The sequence below is a fragment of the Panthera pardus genome, unplaced genomic scaffold, assembly GCF_024362965.1.
Source record: "Panthera pardus isolate Hobbes unplaced genomic scaffold, ASM2436296v1 HiC_scaffold_22, whole genome shotgun sequence".
Classification (NCBI taxonomy): Eukaryota; Metazoa; Chordata; class Mammalia; order Carnivora; family Felidae; genus Panthera; species Panthera pardus.
In genome coordinates, this window is record NW_026526788.1 from 2,824,007 (window position 1) to 2,847,314 (window position 23,308).

Below are 23,308 nucleotides of genomic sequence, written 5' to 3' on the forward strand. Positions count from 1 at the left end.
AGTTGCTGTAGCTAAAGGGGTGAGGTGGTGCAATTAGCCAAGTTGTGTTTACCTGTCTGTCTCTGTGATGAGGTGGGTACATCTGTTATGAGAAGGTGAGGGAGCTGGGGCCAAGCAGATAAAAATAGTAGCCTAGTGAAGCACACACACGCATGAAGTAATTAAGAATGGTTGAGAACAACGTATGAATTTCAAAATGAGGGATGCTAAAAATATACGAGAAGACTAACATGGAAACACTCTGTACAGAGTTTATTCATTTAGTCAGGAAACACTTATTGAATGCCTGCTGTTTCTAAGCACTCTGCTGGATGATGGGAAGCCGTGGTGAATTAATACAGTCCTTCCCCTCCCAAAACCTGCTCTCACATATTAGTTTGAAGTTGCCTTTTATTTAGAGACTTTCCAGAGACTTTTGTCCTAATCCTCCCTAGGGAGCAAAGTAACCTTTGATGTGTCTCTGACTGTGGTGACATTTAGGGGGGCTTTGTGTGTTAGATTAAGAAAAAGTTCAATCCATCACTTGGTTATTATGGGGCTGATTGGCCCAAAGTCCTGTCAGTGAATTGACCGATTGATGAATTCAATTGGCGGGATTAACCCTTCTATTTCAACATGAAGTGACAATTAGAAATAATTAACTCCTGTTCAAACTGGGATAGTCAGTGCTTAAAAATACCTTTAAGCAAGCTGTGAAAGATTTAACAGGTGTTTATTTACATATTCAGTTCTGATTTTCCGTATGTTTTTAGTTGAGGTACAATTTACATACAGTGAACTGTGAGATGTTTAATAACCCCCTGTGTACCTCTGGGTGAGGTCAGCTCAGCAGGCAGAGCAGAGAGTCCCAGGACTAGATAAGGAGACTCAGTGCCAGTGTGGCAGGGCCTCTTTGTCCTGTAACGTGTCCTTGAACACCAGTTTGCTCCTGGATAAGCGAGGAGTGAGAATACCTATCCTTCTGTGTGGGTGGAAGGTTAAATGGGGTCATGGTGTATGTGAGGTGCTTTGTGCACAGGTGTGAAAATGCTGAGGTGTGGCTTCTTCTGAACAATGTCTACCAGCAGTTAGCATCTGTACCATGCAAAGAAGATAGAATGATTTGGCTTCTTATTTTCTGTTTGTCAATAAGAAGCTTATTGGCACATAGCCTGATTTCTTTCCAGCTGCAAAAAATTCGGAAATGAGGTAAAGCAATATATATTAAAACATGCAAATTATAATGAGGCATTTAAGGCTTGACTACTCTTCACATCTTCCTGTGACAAAGTATTTTTCTTCTCGGTGGTAAATCTCATGACCTTGAATCTCATTCTCTGCCTCATTCTCTGTTGCATGACATTGGATGACATTGAGGAAATGAGTTTGAAACTCTGCTTGGGCTTTGGAAAATTGGGTATCCTGGTTTTGAGGGTGGATGGAAAAAAAATAGAAGAGGAGGAAATGGAGACATAAATGGAGGGTGAAGACAAGAGGAATCGAAGAGAGGTTGATTTTGTGCTCTGGTCATTTTTTCTGTGGGTCTCTGCTGCTTTGTGACCTGTACCTTCTTGAGCAGAGAGGGTTAAGGCTCAATTCCTAGACAACTATTTTTAATCCATCCATTTAAAACGGTCATTTACAAATGTGGTGTCCATTTCCTCTGCGTAATGGCCATGATATGGTGCCCCTGCCCCTACTTGGGGCTCCTTGCACTGGTGATTTATCATGGGACAGCTAATCTGTTTTTATAAACTGCCCAGGCACTTAATTAAATCTGGCATCCTGTCTCATGTGAAACTGACAGCAAATTTCCTACCCGCACATCCTGGATGACAGAGGGTTGCACCAGAAGAGAACCTTGAGTGGCCGTTCCCTCCAGATTTAACAAGCACTGCAGCCTGTCCTCTGCTGCTCCTGCTTCCAAATCAACGAGGGCTGAAAGCATGGCGTGAATATATCAGCTGCTCTGGAGGCCCTGCTTTTGGAGATGAATCGTGACCCACTCTGAACAAAAGTTACATAGGGAAATTTGAGTACATTTCCTATGAGACATGGAAACAAAAATCTTTGTTTAGCAAGGTCTTCAGTTGGAAGGGGGCAGACACTGTGCCGAACCAAAGAGTATCCCATGGGTTCTGAGTAGAAAGCTCTAGGGACAATGTTGACCTTTACTTTGGGGCTGGTGGCTGGGGGTCATGACCAGGAGCCTTGACACAGTTTTGAATCAGCTCTGCCTGGTGCGTCTGCCTCCTCGACCCATTAGTGTGAGATCGTGCATTGGCCTTTTGGTCTTGTTTCAGTGAGGAAAGACAGACCAAGTGGGACAAAGTGGCAAGGCACTTATTCAGTGTGGGGACTGAGTGGCATTGTAAAATAAAGTGGTGAAGGGAGAGAGTATCTCGGCAACCTCCTGAGACGATCTCAGCCAAGGTCTCTGAACCCCACAACCTGAACACCTCTCAGTTCTGCGTGTTCTGTGAGCACATTGACCTGACAGTTCTGTGCACCACCTCCCCCCCCCCCCATACTTTGTTTGCCTGCTCATTCTAGCCTGAAAGTGGTTTTCAGTATACCTTTGTTTCCTGACAGTCAGATCTCTCCATTAATAAGGGAAAGGGGGGGGGCATCTGAGTGGCTCAGTTGGTTAAGCGTCCAACTCTAGATTTTGGCTCAGGTCATGATCTCGTGGTCCGTGAGTTAGAGCCCTGCATCAGGCTCCATGCTGGCAGTGTGGAGCCTGCTTGGGATTCTCTCTCTCTCCCTCTCTCTCTCTCTTCCCTTCTTTCCCCCTCGCCAGCTCGCACGCTCTCTCTCTGTCTCAAAGTAAATAAACTTTAAAGAAAAAATAAGGGAAAGGACTTGGAGATGTGACATCACTTTCCCCTCAATACTTAGGTGTAGAATGTAAGATCCATCCCTTCCTCTATAAGTTCTTGATCTCTGGCACAGCCCAACTCCTCTTGTTCTGGTTCCTGCTGCAGTGAATGGGGCCAAGCAAGAAAAACTGGGAGTCATGCTGGACACTCCCCCCTGGACTTTGAGCCACTGTATCTTTTAGATTTCATCCCCTAAATATCTCCTCCTTCTGTCCTCAGATCTCACCAGTTGTTGCCTGGACTGTAGTCTCTTAAAGGGTCCCTGCTTCCATTCTCGCCCTGCTCCGATCCATATTTCACCTTGTAACCAGTCTTCCTTGTCAAAAGCATACAGGGTCACGTTTCCATTTCACGTCTCTCCATGATGGACATTTTCAGGATAACTGGTAAACTTAGCCCGCAGTAACCCTGTGTCACCCTGGCCCTTGCATAGCTCATTAATTTCTTTTCTTGCCACTCCTTTCCCTTTCTTTCTAATGCTTCAGTAGTTCCTGAAGGCAGAATGTCTGTTCCCGATCAGTTTACACCTCTTCCCACATTGCCTCCCTCCTTTTCCTTCTTAGATCTTATTAGACCATCAAGACTTGATTTCAGTGCTCCTTCTTTTGGGTTCTCTGCATGTTTCCCTAGCCTCATCCATATTATGTTCTAATATAGTTGTTGTCTGTCCTCTTGGCTGAACCGTAAGCTGTCTGAGGGAGAGAATGAAACCTTGTCTGACTTTATCTCCGGCATCTAGCATAGTGCCTGGTCAAAGTTGACTTTTTTTTTTTCTTCTAATGTTTATTTATTTTTGAGAGAGAGAGAGACAGAGTGCAAGTGGGGGACAGGCAGAGAGAGAGGGAGATACAGAATCCTAAGCAGGCTCCAGGCTCTGAGCTATCAGCACAGATCCTGATATAGGACTCAAACTCACGAACCATGAGATCATGACCTGAGCCAAAGTTGGCCACTTAACCGACTGAGCCATCCAGGTGCCCCTCAAAGTCGACTCTTAAGAAATGGTTGTTGGATGAACAAAGGAAAGATCAAACTACATCCCATCTACAAATAACAATTGTAACCTTTATCTTGTTATTAATAGTCAGTAAGTCTACTAACATAAAGTCACAGAGTAACCTAGTCATAAAGTATTAGTGCCTTTCAGGTCAACATAGTTAAAAACCTGACAACGAAGTTAGGTTCTTCCATTTACTAGCTGTTTAAGCTTGGAAAATTACATAATCTTTCAAAGCTTTGATTTTTCCCACCTGTACAATGGGTATCAGAGTTGTTTTGAGAATTAAATGAGGTGGTGTATGCTAAGTATTAGTGTTATATAAAATGCTGAATGAATGTCAGTTACTACAATTACAATCAGCAGTAAACTATTTAGATATTTAGGTATTATGAGTCTATACAGATAGTGTTTTAGACCTGCCATCTTTGTGTTTTTCTGTTCTAATTTGTTTGTAAACAAGTTATTGTCAGAGCAGCAGCTGGAAATACCCTGGATTGCCTAGTTTAATACATTTTGAGAGCAGAGAGAAATCAGAAAGCCCATACACAGCAGAGGGACTTTTTAATATTTCACAGTAGACAAACAAAGTTATTTTCCGTCATGGCAATGTATTGGGTGGAATGACCTTTATCAGTTGATGACAGTGATGGAGCAGAAGGGACAGTTTTCCACTTGACCTTTATACAATGTGCCAGCTTGTCTCCCAACACAAAATAAGTTACAATTGACAGGCTTGATAGAACAGTAACCTGACAGAAGCTTATTGTTTGGAAGGAGACAGTCACTCTCACAGCCCCCGTTTGCTATAGAACGTGGTGACTTTCATATCCCCAGGGGTGGCTTAGAAATGAGTACTACCTAAGTCAGTGCCAGAACATTTAGTGTAATTAGTTCCTCTGGGAGTTTGTTTTTAAATGAGATTTGTTCATAATGAATGTTTATTGCCATGGACTTGATTACTCTGCACGGACCAGACTATATTCTTTCAACTTTTCTTTGTTAGCTCTCTTTCTCTCCTCTTTGCCAAAACATCACAGAATGTTTTCTGCACATCTTTCTTCTATTGCTTCATTATTGCCTTTCCATAAACTTTACTATTCCCTTTAGTTTTTTGCGGCGGGGCATTTTCCCTTGAGGCTTTCCTCCATGAGGGCTAACATGTGAACTTTGCAAGTTTTCTACTTTTCCTAGGTACTGGTGGTGCAGAAGTGGCCTTGAGAAGCAGGGAGGGAATGTGTTGCAGTTCAGCCTTGCAGGCCAGGTGGGGGGAATGGCTGCGGAGGGTCAGTTGATCTGGATTGTAGCCTTACTTCTGACACTAAGTGCATGGACAGTCACAGGTAATGTGCTTCTCTTTAGGATGTCAGAGGAGGGATTACATTTTTATTTGGAGGAGTTGGAAAACTGGTAGCCCCATCATGAACGTTACAAGTAGAAAATGGGCATGTCATTCTGGGACTTTTCCCAGAGCCAGATCTGTGATGTGACAGATCCTGGCTTCATCTGCTAAGTGGGTACGGTAACATCTGCCCTATCCACCTTGCTGTGTTCATGTGAGAAACAAAGGAAATATTAAATATGGAAGGTGTCCTGGTTGGAAGAACTCTGGCTAGGCCTGTCTCTGGCTGGAGAGTAGTGGATTATGCTTTCTGCCCTTTAGACTTTTCCATACTACACATTAAAAAAGAAAAAGAAAAAGATAAAAAACATAGGAAAAATCAGAAAGAAATATACAAAAAAAAAAAAAAAAAAAAAGCTTTCCGAAAATGAGAAATCTAATAAAGCCCTCAGTACCATAGCTGAGGATTTGGCCTCATGTTCCGAGTAAGTAAATCTCACTGAGATTAATATTTTATGCATTTCTGTGGAATCAGCAATTCACTCGCATGTATGAAACCGGAGTCTGTCCCTAGCAAAACAGAGGGTGAAGATGCACATCTTCTCTTTTTCTTGAAGACCTTATAGGACGAGCTGTTCCCTTTCGTCACATGGACTCGGGACAATAACACAAAGTTGGCAGCTTGCGGTTGGCAGTGTTTATAGCTCCTCGACGCTTTGAATCTATGTATTTTTTCCGAATGCCGGCGGACTGATGGTCACACTGTGTTCTGGGGGGTCACGGGGATCCTTAGGGGAGCTGGAAGGGAACACCATCCCCAGTCTCAGAGGATCTTGGCTTTTATCGGTTGTTAGTACCCGGTGAGACTGCGTCTCCAGAGGGTTCCGTTGCTAAGCAAAACGGCAGCAACAGCAACGACAAAGTACTCGCAAAGTTTGCCACAAGGCTTAAAAAAGATACCTGAGAAACTCTGAAACTGTATTGAGAGGAAGGAAGAGAATCCTTCCAAACCCAGGTTTCTTCTTCAATATTGAATGGAGGCTTGACGTTTGAGTGGCCACAACCACAGCACGCTAGACGTGGATAGCCTACGAGGACGACGGCATTGACCTCTGCTCAGGTCCTGAACCGCGAGGACAGGATTGCCCAACGCGCTTAACTATGAAACAGAACCTCCCAGTCATCCCCACGGGGGCGGGTGCTTCTGATGAGCTCACGTGAGGGTGGTTTTCCAGCAGGAAGAGCAGTGTGCTTCAAACACTGTTAGTCCCAGTCAGGGGTGTTATTCTGTGTCCATTCCACTTAGTGGTGTTCATTTTCTTCTCGGCAGCTGGAACCAATTGCTTTGGATCCACCATGGAAACCTCAACATCCTGAACAAAACTCCTATTAATGAAACTCCCTGGGTTTAAATAAAACAAAACAAATAGATACTGACACAGAGCCAGCTAATTCGTCTTTAGACATAATGAAAAGAAAAAGAGGAGTCAGGTGGAAGAATGTGCCCATTTAAGATAGGGTGGCATCTCCTCTCTCTCTCTCTCTCTTTCAGGATACCAGTTGTTTGGATGCTGGCCACGGGCTTGAGGAAAGTCAGCTGGGCACCATCAGGCCTGTCCCAGTAATGTCCCCAGCCTCTATCATGGCATGAAAAAAACACTATTGTTTGACATCTGTGTTCGAACAGTTAGATTTTGGTAGGAAAAAAACCCCACCCAAAAGTGACTGCAAAAATATGCTACGATTAGTGTCAGTCGTGAGAATTCAACTTTTGGGGCCTTGAGGACCATAACTAAGCACGCATCTCTCCCCGCCCCTGCCTCAGTGACAGTACGTACTAATTGCAGGTACAACATCTGGGCAAGAATTTGCTTGCCCTGCAAACCCAGGTCCGTAACGTGATGACAGTCCTCGTCCCTCCCTTCCAGAATTGTTGCTGAGAAGTTGGACGCACTGGCTGTGGACTTTCTCTTGTCACGCAGCTTCTTTCTGTCCTGGCTTAAGTGACAGGCATTGCTTTTGTGCAGTCCAACACCTCCATCAAAGGTTAAATTTCTTTCTTTCTTTTTTTAATATTTAATTATTTTTGAGAGACAGAGAGAGAGAGACAAGCCAGGGAAGCGCAGAGGAGAGAGAGAGAGAGAGAAAGAGAGAGAGAGAGAGAGAGAGAGAGAGAGAGAGAGAGAGAGAGAGAGAGAGAGAGAGAGATGGAATCCACAGCAGGCTCCAGCAGGGGCCAGGTCCTGTAGGTTGATGGCATCCCTCAAACATGCATTCAGGCCAAAATAATTCTGTAAGTAGCCAGCATGATGTGGTCACAAGTCGTGTCACTCTGCTGCTTTGTCCTCATTCAGGAGGTGGCTTTAGAATACCAGGAGAATGGAAACGGATGGACTGCATAATCCTTCTGGAAATATCACAGACCTATCCTTCCCTCGCCTTTGATAGATATGGGTGAACAGTGAGATCTCACCCTCCTTGCAAGAATTTTGTGTGCACCTGTTCAGGATTGCTAATTAAGGGAGGACTTTCAACCTTAATAGAATCAACCAAGGAGTAGAGTTGGCATTATAATGCAGTCACTACTTAGTAGTTAATGTTATCTTATAATTTCTTTTCATGAAAACACCAGTGCATTGGTGCCTGTTACCACTTGCTTGCTGCTGCCTGCAAAATAATAAAGTGGGTGAGCACATAGCACAAGATTATCATGGGAAACTCAGAAACTCTTCATTACACCCAAGTCTGAAAGGTTTTTTTGTTTGTTTGTCTCTTTTCTTCATGGACACCAGTGTTCTCACTGTAATATGTATGTATGTATGTATGATGTATGTATGTATGTATGTATGTATATATTTATTTATTTATTTTAGAGAGAGAGATAGAGCATGAGGAAGGGAGAGGGGCAGGGGAAGAGAGAGAGAGAGAGAGAGAGAGAGAATCTTAAGCAGGAGAGCCTGACTCGGGGCTCGATCCCACGACCTGCGATCATGACCTGAGCTGAGACCAAGGTTCAGACGCTCAACCAACCGAGCCACCCAGGTGACCCCTCCCCCCACGGTAATTTTATATAATTAAAATTATACATAAATATATAAATAAATTTATATTATATTATAGGTATGTCTGTCGCTGATATTGTTGCTAACACTTATGATGGAATTTAGCGTATCCGTGTGTCATGGCATTCCTCAAAAGGTTCTGTGACTTCTGGGTGGTTCAGAGCCACTGGTACGGGGAAGCTAAAGGTAGCCTGCGCTGTCTGTATGTGTGGGTGGAGGACTCGGGGTGAGCCAGGAGGAGGGACAGGAATCTGCTGTACATTGTACATTATGAAAAAAGAAGTTCGGAGCAAGACTGGCTATCAACGCCTCTGAATCTGACAGCCCTCCAGGTTGGGTCACCCTAAATGCATGCTGAGTAGTTATTTACTTATTTATATTTACAGAGTGAGAGCACACGAGATGGGGAGGGGCAGAGGGCGAGGGAGAGAATCCTAAGTAGGCTCCACGTTCAGCTCAGCATGGAGCCCCGTGCGGGGCTCGATGCCGCCACCTGAGCTAAAATCAAGAGTCAGACGCTCAACCTACTGAGGCTCCCAGGCACCCCCGACTGCTGAGTTTTAAAGAGATTTAGTCTGAATTGAATTAAATCTGAATCCACAAGGTAGTGCTGTCAGAGTCGCTTTCACTTTTGCAACAAGTCTGCCACTTGTATTTTTCACAACTGTTCACAGGCATTTTTCACTTTCACCACAATTTGGTGGCAGAAATTGGACTAGTATTCTCATTCCTAAGATAAGGAAACTGAGTCGTAAGGAGGCTACATAGTCTCAAGGTTACAAAGTTGTCCCCAGTGCATCCAGGACTAAAATCTGGATCTCTAGATCCTTTAAGCAAAGAAATCAATTTAAAATGTTGATTTTCTTCCTGTACCAGAGGCTCATACATGCAGAGAGAAGAATCACATCACTTCCCTCTCCATTGTTTATGTGATTTTTTTAATACATACTTAGATATTTATTTTCAGGATAACATCTTATACAATCTATGATGTTTATCTTTAAGATTCTAGTTTTAACAATTATAAAGCCAAGATTTATTTTGGCCGCATGCATATATCACTCCTCACTCGTTCCATAAATCCTGGTTAAGTGCCTTTTATAGCACACGCTACATTAGGTACTGGGGAGACAGTCATCGACAAGGCAACATTGTCTTCTGCCTTCAGAAGCCTCTGGCACAGTCTTCCTGCTGTGGGATAGCACTTTCTGTGAGTGCCCATCTGGGCCCAGAAGTTAAACTTTTCCACCAAGTGTCTGTTACTCTTATTGTTATTATTAAAAAAAATTTTTTTTGTAGCTCAGGGGTTTGGAGCTCTGTCTTTGGAGTTATGCTTAATCATCGAGAGTCCTAAATGCCGTCTGAAACCACATGGGGAATTCAGTTAGTTCTGTAAAGGACCTGAGGTGTTTCTTGTGTCTGCTTTCTGTTACTATTACATTCCTGCTCTGGGAAAGTGTTCCCACTAACTCCAGTTTTGTTTCTAATACCTGTACGGTATCTTAGGACTCTGGGAAGATACTCTTACAACTAGTCCTGCAGAGATTTCTAATTTCTTTAGCTTCTTACTATTTTATAGAGGCGTTGCTTGAAACTGGTACATATGCAGCTTCCCAGCATGCTAAAAGCATTGCTCTTTATTAGTCATTCTTATCATTGGCTGCTGTTTTGTGATTTCTCTCTATTAACATCGCCTTTGAATTGAAGGTCACTGTTTTATTTGCATTGTGGTGCTTCTGCCAAAAGAAAACAGCTTAATTCTACTTTGGTCTAAGGAACTAGTATCCTAGTATGCTTTATTCCTTCTGATTGGATTTCATTCTAATGGGAATGGCTCAGGCTAGTGGAAATAATTTATTCAATCTTCTTAGTTTTTTTTTTTTTTTTTTTTTTTTTTAGACTATGCCGTTTTACCTAGATCCCTTTATGCCACTCAAAGAATTTAAGCTGTTCGTGTTGCCGTGTTGTTAGAGATCAATTTAGTACGATCCTCTTGGCACTGAGCATTACACTGGTGTGTTCTATTTGTCTGTTGCAGAAAGGGTATGCACATCAATGTGGTTTGCATTATCTTTTTAAAAATAATGATGGTAGCGGTTGCTCGACAGTGAACTCCTAATGTCCTGAATTCCATTAGAGACAAATGTGTTAAAAGATCTTCTACAAAAAACAATTAAGTCTTAAAAGACTGCAGGCTGTGGTGTTTGCCATTACAACAGAAGAGAGCCTGTGGTTTTTGAGCACTGACAAACAGATGTGTCCGGCTGATTTTTTATGAAAACACCAGCAGAGCAAATTACTCATGAAAAGTCCATTCATGGGAACTAATTGAATGCCACGTCCAGTTTAATAATGAAAACTGAGTGCAACCAAAACCAGGAGAGAGAAATAATGAATAGGCATTTGAATTCTTCCATTTGTATGACTTCTAAAAATAGCCTCAGGGCCAATAGTATGTTCTCATGTCTGAGAGGCACATCAATCTATTAAATAGCCCAAAGCTCTTTAGCATACATGGAGAAAGATAAAGCAGCCCTTGAAGGAGAAACTCAACAGTGACCATTTGGATTTTCAGTGGTGTCGTTTTGCAAGGTTACAAGTGATGTGGAAAAGGTCCGAGAATCATTGGCCAGATCTTTAAGTTGTTTTCTAGCTTGCCAGAAATTTTCCTTGACCAGTCAGTGTGCTGTAAGAATTACTCTTTTTAATTTCTGTCTTAACTAGACTATACCTAATAAGCTTCAATATTCAGTACGGAGCTGGTTCATTTATCAGCCATGCATCTATATTGCTAAGTGACTTAGTAATTGCCTAAGTGATTAACCCATTTCAGTAATGACTGATCATATATCCAAATTCAATTAAAATAATGAACATGACATAAAAAATAGTTTCTTGTGGGAGGATCTGCCATTACATGTTCAACAAGAGTTTCTCTTTCAGAGTTTACACAGTTTGAAGTGGCTGGAAAAAAAAATCACACTCAAGTATTTGACTTCATAGTCCATGCTGGTTGACCCCATGTAGGAAACCTACTTGCTATTGCCTGAATGTACTAGCTGATGATTGCCTTTTATTTCTAAAAGTGGATTTTCTTTCGCTAGTTATTAAAGCAACACATGATCATTGTAAAAACATGTAGAAAGTTCAGAAATATAAATAAAAGAAAAAATCATCTTTATTTGCGTGGCACAGATAGGGCCACTGTTAATGTTACGTCCTTTCTGGCTTTTCTTCGTTGTGCTGTTGAGTGGCTTTTCGTCTCTTGTCCTTTCTCTTGGGTTCTCTGCATTGTAACTATTTGGAAATGATCTAAAGAATGTTTCTCCTTCTTGGGTAAGTGCTTTCAGTTCCCATCTCCTAATAAGCAGCAGGTGATGGCAGTGGTGGTAGGAGTTGGTGGGGTGCTGGTGGAGAAAGTGGGGGTGCTGGTAGAGGCGGTGGGGGGCTGGGGGGGAGGAGACGGTGGGAGTAATGCTGGGGGATGGTGGGTGCCTTCTCTGTCACTTACCAAGAAGCAGACAGCTGACAATTGCCAGTAGGGAGGGTCAGCCAGCCCAGATTCTGAGCCATGAAAATGGACCACATGTATACCGTGATCTGGTTTTCCACAGCACCAGTGAACACATACTTTAGGGAAGGTTTTTAATAGTTCTAAAAATATGAAGCCTCTATAAAAGGTAACTGGCCAACTTTGGTTGGTCAGTTACTTTCCTCTAAGACATTCGGTGATTGACATTTGATGAAAGAAACATTTTCCTATATTTTTGGTTTTAGGAGTTGAGGCAGAGAGTATTCCAGAGTGATCCATACCCAACCACCCTTTCAGAAACTCATGATTCTAAGGAATTTTGTATGTTTTCTGATGTGTCTGAATACTGCAACTTTAAGCATTATTTGTTTACAACCTTAAACACACTCTTCTACACACACACACACACACACACACACACACAGCTTGCTGGTCATATGACCCACCCAAGACCTGGGGAAGTCCCTGGACTTTTCAGTACTTTTGTTATTTTGATCCCTCACAATTTATTTTGCTTGGTAAATTCCTGCTGAAAAAGAACAGATGTTTCAAACCAAACTGTCTACTGAAATATTTCAGGGCCAGTCAACAAATGTGTATGAAGAACAAGGCGATAGGCTAAGTGCTGAGCAGGTAAGTATCGTGGCAGAGTATTGCTTGTCTTGCAACATTTTTCTGTCTCCCCCAAAGGTTTGTTTTTCCTTTTATCCCACAACCAAAGTGATTTCTCAGTCTTCTTTCCTCACCCGGCCGGCTTAAAATATAACATTTCTAGAAATCCTCTTTGGCATACCCTGAAAAGATTGGTGGCCCAGGGAAACGAAGCTTACCCTAAGCAGTTTAGCCTTAAGAATCTGAGGAACCAAATCTCTATTTTTATGCAGAAATCAAAGGGTAGCACAAGGAATCAGTAGGCTATTTTTAAAAATATACTACTTTTCTAAATAATAAATGACCCAAGATTTTATGGCTGATTTTGTAAGAAAAGAAATTGAAAGAAAGTCACTGACAGTCTCACTGACAAAACTCTTAGTTCTGCCCCTTTCTCTCTCTCTCTCTCTCATCTCTCTCTCTCTCTCTCTCTCTTTCTTTCTTTCTTTCTTAACATACTGGCAATCATAAAAGTACAGGTAACATCTACATATAATTTTGTATCTTGCTTTTCTCTTGTAATGTTCAAATATTTCCCCTTAGTTTTTCTAACCGGGTTTTGATTCGCCACATATCCCTGAGTGGATATGCCCTTATTTATCTAACCATTTCCCTTACATTGGATCTGAGGCTGTTTCCGCTTTTTGCCAGTTTGTTACTTTGTGTCGGCTACTGACTGCTTTCTGTGAGAAGGAGGGGACAAATGGCAAGCGAGTTGCTGGAAGAGTTTGTACCTGTGTGATGCATTCAGGTGTGTGTTTCAGGGGGTTGTGGTCGCTGGGGGATGTGATCTGGCCGGTAGAACACAGCAGTTCAGAACACAGGTTTCGGAGCAGCAGATACTGGCTTTATTTCTGAATCTACGTAGCCATGTGACTGATCTAGGAGAAGTTTGTCAACTTCCCATGAGCCTCAGTCTTTTGATCTGCAAAGAGGGAACAGCCCTGTCTGCCTCATGACATCATCGCGAGGGTAAAATGTTCGGCGCTTGGTGTAATGGCAGGGGTCGTAAGGGGGTTGCTGCTGTTCAGTGTCTCCACTCTTCCTCATCCAAGTACAGTCATTCGTTTATTTACTCAGCTTTCACCCAGCCCCTGTTGTGTGCCTAGCACTGAACGAGATGTTAGCATGGTAGAGAGGGATGAGGCTCAGGGCCTGCTCTGTGGGTCCCACAGTCTCCGGGGACCCAGACAAACGAGTAGACAGACAAGGTCCCTGTGTGACTAGGGAAAGTCTGGGAGCAGGTACTGCTTCAGGGATGGCTCCCGGGAAGCATAACAGGAAAAGCCCGGAGTTTTTATGGAAAAAGTATGGAAAAGATCAGTGTTCACATTCTGGCTTTGCTGCTAACTCATTCTGAGGTCCTGGGCACGTTATTTTATCTCTGCAACTTTGGGTCTGCGTGTGTATTCCTGCTCTACACGTTGTTGCAAAGCTTGGAAACAGTGTATACATAGTGCAGCCGCCTTGGATGCTCCGGAATGACGTCTTCGGTGCCCCGATAGCGGTCGGTTTTTATGATAATGAATCTGACAAAGTCCAGCATTTGAAATGTCAAAGAGTGGCTCAGTTGTGCTCAGGTTATTCTGAAATACGTTTTATTACAGTGCAGTTCTTTGTAAACTGGCCATCTACACATGATGTGTATGGTAATGTGGACATATTAGAATATTCAGCTAGCGATGAATAGCGTGTCTTGGCCATTATGTAAAAACCAAGGAAAAATGACTTATGAAGACACTGATTGCTTCTTAGCTTTAAAGAGCCTCCTCAGAATGTAGAATGGCTGTACAGCCAAGAATACGGCTTATTCCATATTTTCTGTCATCCCATAGACAGAGCGAGGCAGCAGAAATTGAATCTGTTTAGCAGAATGTCTTTATGTGTGAAGATTTCTTGCTGCTCTGTAAATGCTTATTTGCTTATTTATTCATAGATGTAGAAAGTACTTTTCTTTCATTCTGTTCCCGAATTATAGCCCCAAAGTAGCAGGCACTTAGTACTGATGTGCTAAGGAATACAGATGAGCCCTGACCCTCAATTAAACATTAATAAATATGTTGTAGTGGCATCAAAAAACGCATTTACTTGGCCCAAAATGGAATGAGATGATGCTTAGCATTTTTTATTCTGGAGGTCCTACAAGTAAAACATGTTAGATCCATAAATTGAATATATTGTATCAATTAAAACATATTATTCAATGTATCATTTTGCTTAACCCTTGATAATGTCTTCTGTAGTTAACTTTGAGTTTTTTTTTTTTACCATTCAGCTATATTTACAAAATGCAACCAAAATTTCTAATATTATTGCTGTCCTGTCACTCAGGCGGTCAGTGGACCACATTTATTCAGCACCTGCTGTGTGCATCACTCTTTACAATTCTGGCTTTAAATCTTGAGCTTCAAACTGAAATCAGATTAACAATGTCTACAGAAAGCTTGCAGAAGTTTTAAAGGAAGAAAAGATGGAGAAAGTGAGTTATTATTCCTCAACCACTGGGCCAAATAGAATGATAGGAGAGATTTTCTTTTTTTTTTTTTAACGTTTTTTTATTTTTGAAGGAGAGAGACAGAGCATGAGTGGAGGAGGGGCAGGGAGAGAGGGAGACACAGAATCTGAAGCAGGCTCCAGGCTCTGAGCTGTCAGTACAGAGCCCAATGCAGGGCTCGAACTCACAAGCTGTGAGATCGTGACCTGAGCCGAAGTCGGACACTTAACCAACTGCACCTAGGTGCCCTGATAGGAGAGATTTTCTTAAACACATAGCAGGATTCATATGAATAAATGGACATAATAGTCACAAATACAGCATTTAAAAGTGCTGTGGTTATCTATTTTTTTTAAATAATAATTTAAAAATGAATATTTAAAAAAATTATGAAAATACAAGTTTGAGAGGCACCTGGATGGCTCAGTGTGTTGAGTGTCTAACTCTTGATTTCTGCTCAGGTCATGGTCCTGGTGTTGTGGGATCGAGCCCTGGGTCGGGCTTCATGCTGGGTGTGGAGCCTGCTTGGAATTCTCTCTCTCTCTGTGTCTCTCTTTGCCCCCCACCCCTAAAAAATAAAATAAAATACAAATTTCAAAAATAATAATTTTCCACTCACAGAAAAGTTGTAAGTATAGTACAAAGAACTCGCAAATCTCCCTCACTCTGATTCTCCAACTGGTGCACGTATGCATCATCACTATCCTTTTTCTGACCACAGGGAGTGAGCTGCAGACATGATGCCCTTTCAGCCCTATGTACCCCCTTCGCTATTTCCCCAAACAAGGACAATTATAGGCCAGCAAGTGGCAACGCTCCAGGACAAGAAATCAACACTGATACATTCCTCCTATCCTGTCTACAGACCCCATGTGCATTTCACCAACAAGGCCACCATTGTTCCTTCCTATTCTGGTTCAGGAAAGGTTCACACACTGCATGCAGTTGTGTCTCTTCAGTCTCTCATTTGGAACAATTCTGCAATACTCAGTCTTTTACATCCTTGGAAGTTCTAAGGGGTGCAGACCTTACATTTTGTCAGATGACCTTCAATCTGGGTCCACTGATGTTTCTTTTTTTTTTTTTTTTATTTTTTTTTTTATCGTTTATTTATTTTTGAGACAGAGAGAGACAGAGCATGAACAGGGGAGGGTCAGAGAGAGAGGGAGACACAGAATCTGAAACAGGCTCCAGGCTCTGAGCTGTCAGCACAGAGCCCGATGCGGGGCTCGAACTCACGGACCGCGAGATCATGACCTGAGCCGAAGTCGGATGCTTAACCGACTGAGCCACCCAGGCGCCCCTCCACTGATGTTTCCACATGACTAGATTCAGGTCATGAGGACCTTGACAGGAATACTGTGGAAATGAAACTGTGTACTTCTTGGTGTCTCTCATCAGGTGTCACACAAGGTGGACCCCGTCATCACCACTGCCGAGGGCAGCTGTGGCCATCTGGATGTGCTGGTGGTTTCTAAGTCTTTCCACCACAAAGTTACCATTTGTCCTTTGGACACTTATTAGTATATTGTGGGGAGATATTTTAAGAATACACTGGTACCCTGCACCTTACCAAACCTCCATTCCTTTTTTTTTTTTTTTTTTCAAAAATTTATTTATTTAGTTAGTGATGGGGCACCTCGATGGCTCAGTTGGTTAACGATCCAACTTTGGCTCAGGTCATGATCTCATGGTTCGTGGGTTCGAGCCCCACATCGGGCTCTGGGCTGACAGTGCAGAGCCTGGAGCCTGCTTCAGATTCTGTGTCTTCCTCTCTCTGTGTCCCTCACTCGCTCACACTCTGTCTCTCTCTGTCTCTGAAAAATAAATGAAAATGTTTAAAAATTAAAAAAAAATCTACTTAGTTAACATACAGTGTAATATTGGTTTCAGGAGTAGAATTTAGTTATTCATCACTCATATATAACATCCAGTGTTCAACACATGTGCCCTCCTTAATGCCCACCACCCATCTAGCCCACCCCCCCTCACCTCCCTCTGTTCCTTTTTATTAGTTGGCATTCTGTTAGCATGGATGTATGGGTTCCTATTCTATTCAATGGATTGTACTTCATTGATAGTATTATTTATTTGATTCTCAAATGACACCCGATTTGGCCTATGGGAGCTCCTTGTAATTTATTGACTCTTGTATTCTATGGACATGTCTCCATCAGTCCTTGAGCACGTCCTAATTTTTTGCTGCAACAAGGTATTCAGATTCTGGCCCTGCCTCAGGCCTATAATCAGCCATTTCTCCAAAGGGTTCTGATTCCTTTCACAGAGGATGGTGTTTGGAAATCAGGATCTGTGTGCTTGGTTTACTCATTGCTCCTGGGGTTATCGTTGCTTCTAGGCTTTCTTGGTGGGTAAAGACAGAAAATATACGTAACTGCAAATACACACGTCTGTAACTCTTTCCATCTCTGTGTGTATCGATATTAAAAACCATCAGATCACACTAGTACTTCCAAATTTCAATGCAACATGCCTAAGTGCTTTCTACCCTTACCCCTTTCCATAATTGTAAGTATATGCTCCAAATACTAAGGAACCTGGCTCTCTCTGTCCTCCATATATTTACTTACTTGTGCCATTACTTTATTTATTTCTCAGTGTATCCTATCTCCTAGCCTTCTGGCTGTCTCTTCCACCTGCTCTCCCTCTCTCCTCACGTCCCTCATTCACAGGTGCTACTGGGCACACCACCTCCATGCCACTGCCTGCCTCTGTGTGGCTTCCGGAGGCCCCTTGGCCCCCTGTACCCTTGGTGCTGGTGGGAACACCACCCTTGTGTTCCTTTATGGCCCCCCTATACCAGTGGGGCAGGTTGCTGGCCACCTTTTCTGCACAGGAAGATAAGAAACTATTTGTAATTTTGACCCCTGTCCCCAGTCACTGAGTTCCTTAAGAACCAAGGAATTGTCTTGTTCATCTTTTTAGCCCCTACAGCCTAGCAACACTGAGTTATCGGAAGTATTTGTTAACTGAGTGAATACATGAAATAATAAGCATGGCATTTACGAGGTGAAAGATGCTATTTGCAAACATTTCTGAACCCTCCTTTCTCCCAGAGGAACCATTTTTCTTCTGGCTGAAGGTTCTTCCTTCACGGGAGTTCTCCATTCACGGGCTGAATGTTTGTGTCCCTCCAAATCCACGTGTTGAGACTGAATCCCACTGGGATGGTGTTAGGAGGTGGGGCCTTTGGCACGTGAATTAGGTCATGAGGGTGGAGTTCCCAAGAGTGGGATTAGTGCCCTTATGAGAAGAGACCAGCGTACTCTCTATTGGTCACGTGAGGACATAGCAGGAAGCTGGCCATCTGCCACCTCACGGCGGGCTCTCCCCAGAACCGGGCCGTACTGGTGCTGTGATCTCAGACTTCTAATCCCCGGACTGTGAGAAATAAATGTTTGTTGGTTCAGCCGCCCCGCCTGTGGTGCTGAGCTGACGAAGACAGGGTGGTGTCCAATATACCTCTTTGCTGTTGGATGACACCCATGATTTCATTAAACACCTTGTGGAGATGTTATTCCCACCTGGTGGATGAGGCTCTGAGACGTGAACGGAGGAAGTGATTTGTCAAAAAAGCATGCTTGCTGCTGAAGCCGGTGATAGAATTCAGGTGCCCTGATTCTTAGTGCTGTGAGCCCGTGTCCTTACCGTGTCACTCAAGGAGCAGAGTGTCGGTGTGGGAGAAGAGAGCGAGGCTGATCAAACCTGCTGATTCCCTTGCTGGTGCCACAGACGTTGGGCCTTTGTTCTGGAGGCCGGGTGGAGTCCTCCAGGATTCCAAGAACATTCTGTGATGTGCGTATGAATGTGCTTGGCACGGTGCGGGGACGTAGCTGATGTCTCTGCATTCCTTGGTCTGGTCACTCATTCGTTGGCTTGTGCACATCTGAGCGCTGGGAAGGGTGGTCTGCTGAGCATGTGCAGGAACACTGGAGGAACATGGGTTTTTAGGCAGAGAGGTGACTCATCCCGCGGAAGTGAGGGAGATGTGGCCTGCCTGGAAATGGGGAAGCGGGCCTGAGTGACGTGGACATCCCCGAGGTGTGGAAGCCTGGGATGGTGACAAGTCCAGGAGCCCAAAGCCTGGGCCCGGCTGGCAGCGGCCCCGTGAGGGCCTGTGGCAGAAAGAGTAAAATCTTGCAAGGTAGTCGGTGGCTTTCCTTTTAGACTTGAAGAGTTTCATGTTTTTATGTTCATTTACTCGCTAATGAAAACGATATAAAGTGGCTTAAGAAAACTTACCAAGCAAGAAACCCCATGAGGGAACCTAACTTGAGTGTAGCAGGACACTTCTGTGCTCACTCTGAGCCAGGCAGCCTCCCCGTGTGGGTCTTTAAACAGTGACAAGCATGGTGACACGGTCCCTCTCTCACGGACACAGGAGGTCTTGAATAAGTGGAGACAAGTGTGAGGCCCTTGTGTGGGCAGAAGCCTGGGTGTGCTGAGGGGGCATAGAGCCTGGGGAACCCACTTGAGGGGCCGGAGGTCTAGAGGGGGAGGATGGCTTGCCTGGGCCTCTGTGGGGAAGGGTGTTTCTGACAGAGGGAACGGCAGATGACCCCGGCTCAGCTCACAGTAACCTTGTCCTGGTGGTTTGGGCCACAAATACTGGGGTCACTGTCTTCCTCCATTCCCAACATCCCATCTGTCAGAGAATATTCCAAATCCCGGCACTTTCCACCACCCCTGTTTCACTTGCAGGTCCTGGGCACCATTGTGCCTTGTCCAGGGAACCTCGATACCCATGTGACTGGTTTCCGAGATTCTGCCCCGTATGGTCTCTTCCCAGGGGAGCAGCCGGCTTATCCTGTTCAACAAGAGTCAGTCACGTCATATCACTGCTCAAAATTCTCCGGGGGTTCCCCGTCCCTCCAGATAAACAGACAGTCCTTACAGTGGCCTCTGCAGCCCTGATGACCAAGTCCACCCCAACACTCTCTCCCCTTTGTTCACTGCCTCAGGGCCTTTGCCCTGGCTGGGAGCTCCCTCTGTCTGCAATAGCAAATTAGTGAATAAGGGTGTACTTTGGGGGAGCCAGCAGAATGCACCCTAATGCCAAGCAGAGCTGATGCCAGCCTGTGAGGTGGAACCCACAGTAGCCGACAGCCATTTGAGAAGCTTGGGGAGCAGGTCATTTAGAGACTGGGGACAATAAGCTATAGAATCAGTGGTGACTGTCCTGGGACACCTTTCTAATCGTAACACGGATATAACTTTAGATGTCACAGTTTTGAAGGTGAGGGGCAACGCAGAGCACAGCTAATCACAGGTATTTCCTGGGATAATTCATATTTGTCTTTGAAATTCATGGCGAATGTGATTTTTGGCAGCGAATTTACTGTTTTATTTGGCTGGGTCAGTTTGCAGTCTCTGAGCACTTTTCACCAGGCAGTGGGAGGGGACAGTTTAGAACACAGCTGGTGGCAGAGGGAGGCCAGGCTGGGGGTCTAACATCCGTGCAAACACTCCAAGGCCACTACCTAACGGCACTACTAAAGATAGCCTTTGGACACATGCTAGGTGCTGGGCTGCTGGGCATATGCTAAATGCTTTGCGTAGATGATCTCAGTTAATTCTCAGGAAACTTCAGGATGTACATGTTATTAGCCCCAATTCCACAGATTAGGAAGCTGGCGTGTAGACAGGTTAAGTAAAATAACAGAGGTGGATATATGGTCATCTGTAACATAGAATTGGAACATGGCTTCAGTGACTTTAGTGATTGTAACTGGTTCTGTCTTGATGGGAAGTTTGTAAGGGAACATTCTTAAAATGGAGGTGGGACAGCTAGGAACGGCAGAGCCAAGGTGCAAACACAGGCTTTGTCCTAATCCCTGTGTAACACACCTCTATACACATCGACAGCAGGAAGACGGGATTTGAAACCACGTGTAAGGCATTTATTGCTTTTCATGGCAGTTTTGATTTTATATAGCATGAATGAAGTAAACAACTAAGTAATAAAATTAATTAAAAATTTTAAAATTAACTAAAATAAAATTCATTTCGGGGCGCCTGGGTGGCTCAGTCAGTTGAGCGTCTGACTTCAGCTCAAGTCATGATCTCGCAGTTGACGAGTTTGAGCCCCGCGTCGGGCTCTGTGCTGACAGCTCGGACCCTGGAGCCTGCTTTGGATCCTGTGTCTCCCTCTCTCTTTGCTCCTCTCCAGCTTGTGCTCTGTGTCTCTATCAAAAATAAACATCAAAAAAAATTAAAAAAAAATAAAATTCAGTTTTTAAAAAGGTTGAAGCTTTTGGTGATAGGGAATAGGTGTATCTTGCTGTTATCCTGAGACAGCTGCCAGGCCAGAGTCCACTCTGTGTTGTTGGTGTGGTGTCTTGTCACCTTGAACAAGGTGGCACCAACTGAGAACCCTTGTCAGTTCCCTGTGACTTGGTCTTGAAGCAAGTAAACGACCCTTTCTGGTATTGTTAGAATGAATCCTTGGCAAATAAATTCTCTTAGCAAGTTCCTGGCCCTTGGTCCCAATGTATATGGCTGGGGGAGGTTGTCTGCTGCCCACAACACCTGAGGCCTGCCCTTCCTCTGCCCAAGTGCGTACCTTGGGAGTAGGGCAGGAAGAGAGAGGCGTCATGTCGAGGGTGCACCGTGCTTAGCGTTGACCTCTGCTGGTATACGGCAAAAAGTTTTGTCCAAAGAGTTTTATAAATAAAACTGGGTGTTCTAGAAACGGCCTAGTTGGAAAATGCCCTGAGGGCCATGGATATGTAAAGAAGCATGATCTAGGGTTGGGCCTCCCAAACATCTTCCCATCATGGCACACACAGAAGACGCTAATGTTTCTACTGCACGTCAGGGTAAGCAGTAGGCGCTCATGGCCAGAAGTGGCTTCCTAGGGTCCTGGGTGGCCCTAGAGCCCACCTACTACCCAAGGGTGGAAGCCATCAAATTTCTGCCGACGCTCCTGGCAAGGAGCAGCAGGAGGGAAGATCTGATGGATGATATTTTTTTTTTTCCCCCCTCCCCTGATGGATGATATTTTTAAAGATTAATTTTTTTAAAAGCTTATTTATTTATTTTGGGGGAGGTGGGCAGGTGGGGGAGTGGCAGAGAGAGAAAGAGAGAGAGAGAGAGAGAGAGAGAGAGAGAGAGAGAGAGGACCCGAAGCCGGCTCCACGCTGTCAGTGCAAAACCTGTCTCGGGGCTCAATCTCATGATCTCAGATCATGACCTGAGCTGCAACCAAGAGTCGGACGCTTAACTGACTAAGCCACCCAGGCACCCCTGATGGATGGTATTTTTGAACCCAGTCTTAATATTTCTGCAAAAATGGCTTTAGGGGAGACTTTCCAATTCTTCAGGTGTTTGGTTATAAAAGTTCTCATTGGAGGGGATTCCAATTTCTCAAGCTTACTTTTCTAGAGAAAAACTGTTTTACAGTGATTCTGCATCTGCACGTTGTCCTAGGGAAACTTAAGGTCATTAAAAAGTAATAGGACCCCCTACCTGATAACGGAGGTGGACATATGGTCATCTATAACATAGAACTGAAACATCGCTTCAATGACCTTAGTGATTGTAATTGGTTCTGTCTTGATGGGCAGTTTGTAAGGAAACATTCTTAAAGTCCAAGCTTGGGCACTGACATTTTTCAATTGAAGACCCCAAACTCATCAAAATGAGCAGGTTTTCTCCCAAGTGAAAACCATGGTTTTAAAAATAATATTGGGGTGCCTGGGTGGCTCAGTTGGTTAAGCGTCCGACTTCAGCTCAGGTCATGATCTCACAGTTTGTGGGTTCAAGCCCTGCGTTGGGCTCTGTGCTGACAGACAGCTCAGAGCCTGGAACCTGCTTTGGATCCTGTGTCTCCCTCTCTCTCTGCCCCTCCCCTGCTCATGCTCATGCTCTGTCTGTCTCAAAAATAAACATTAAAAAATTAAAAAAAGTTAATATCAAGTGTCCTCCTATAGGATGATCATAATTATGACCATGATATAAATACCTACAGTGTACATTCTGATATTTGGAAGCACAAAAAGTAGGGGGGCTGTGCAGTCAGTGAAAAGAAGATTCTCAGAAGCACCCACTGAGAGGTGGAGTTGCGGGCCCCAGACACGGTTGTGTTGCATCATTAAGCTGAACGTTGGCTGGGAGTGGGGCTCTGGGACGCTGCATTACCTATTTTGAGTTTCATGGTTCTTTATTCCTCTCTCTCCTGTTTTGGGTTGTCAGCCGAGGCGTTCAGACACAGATTGGAAGAGCTGGAGAAGGAGAAAGGCAGCCCACACTTCCAGCTTCCTTCGAGGCAGCCGGCCCTCTGCAGCCTCCTGGGCCACCTGGACGCACAGGCCCAGGCAGCCTTGCGCCACAGGGCCTCCCAGCTGTGAGTATTT

At 44.1% G+C, this 23,308-nt stretch overlaps 1 protein-coding gene across 7 annotated transcripts in view; it reads left to right on the forward strand.

The window, feature by feature from the left end:
- The window catches only part of DISC1 (DISC1 scaffold protein), a 356,419-nt gene that overhangs the window by 72,654 nt on the left and 260,457 nt on the right, over positions 1–23,308 (forward strand). For all 7 annotated transcript variants that reach the window (XM_019419013.2, XM_019419011.2, XM_019419015.2 and 4 more), the window contains one exon: positions 23,148–23,298. In XM_019419013.2, coding sequence (XP_019274558.2) covers positions 23,148–23,298 — 151 coding nt within the window. The remainder of the gene's footprint in view (positions 1–23,147; positions 23,299–23,308) is intronic.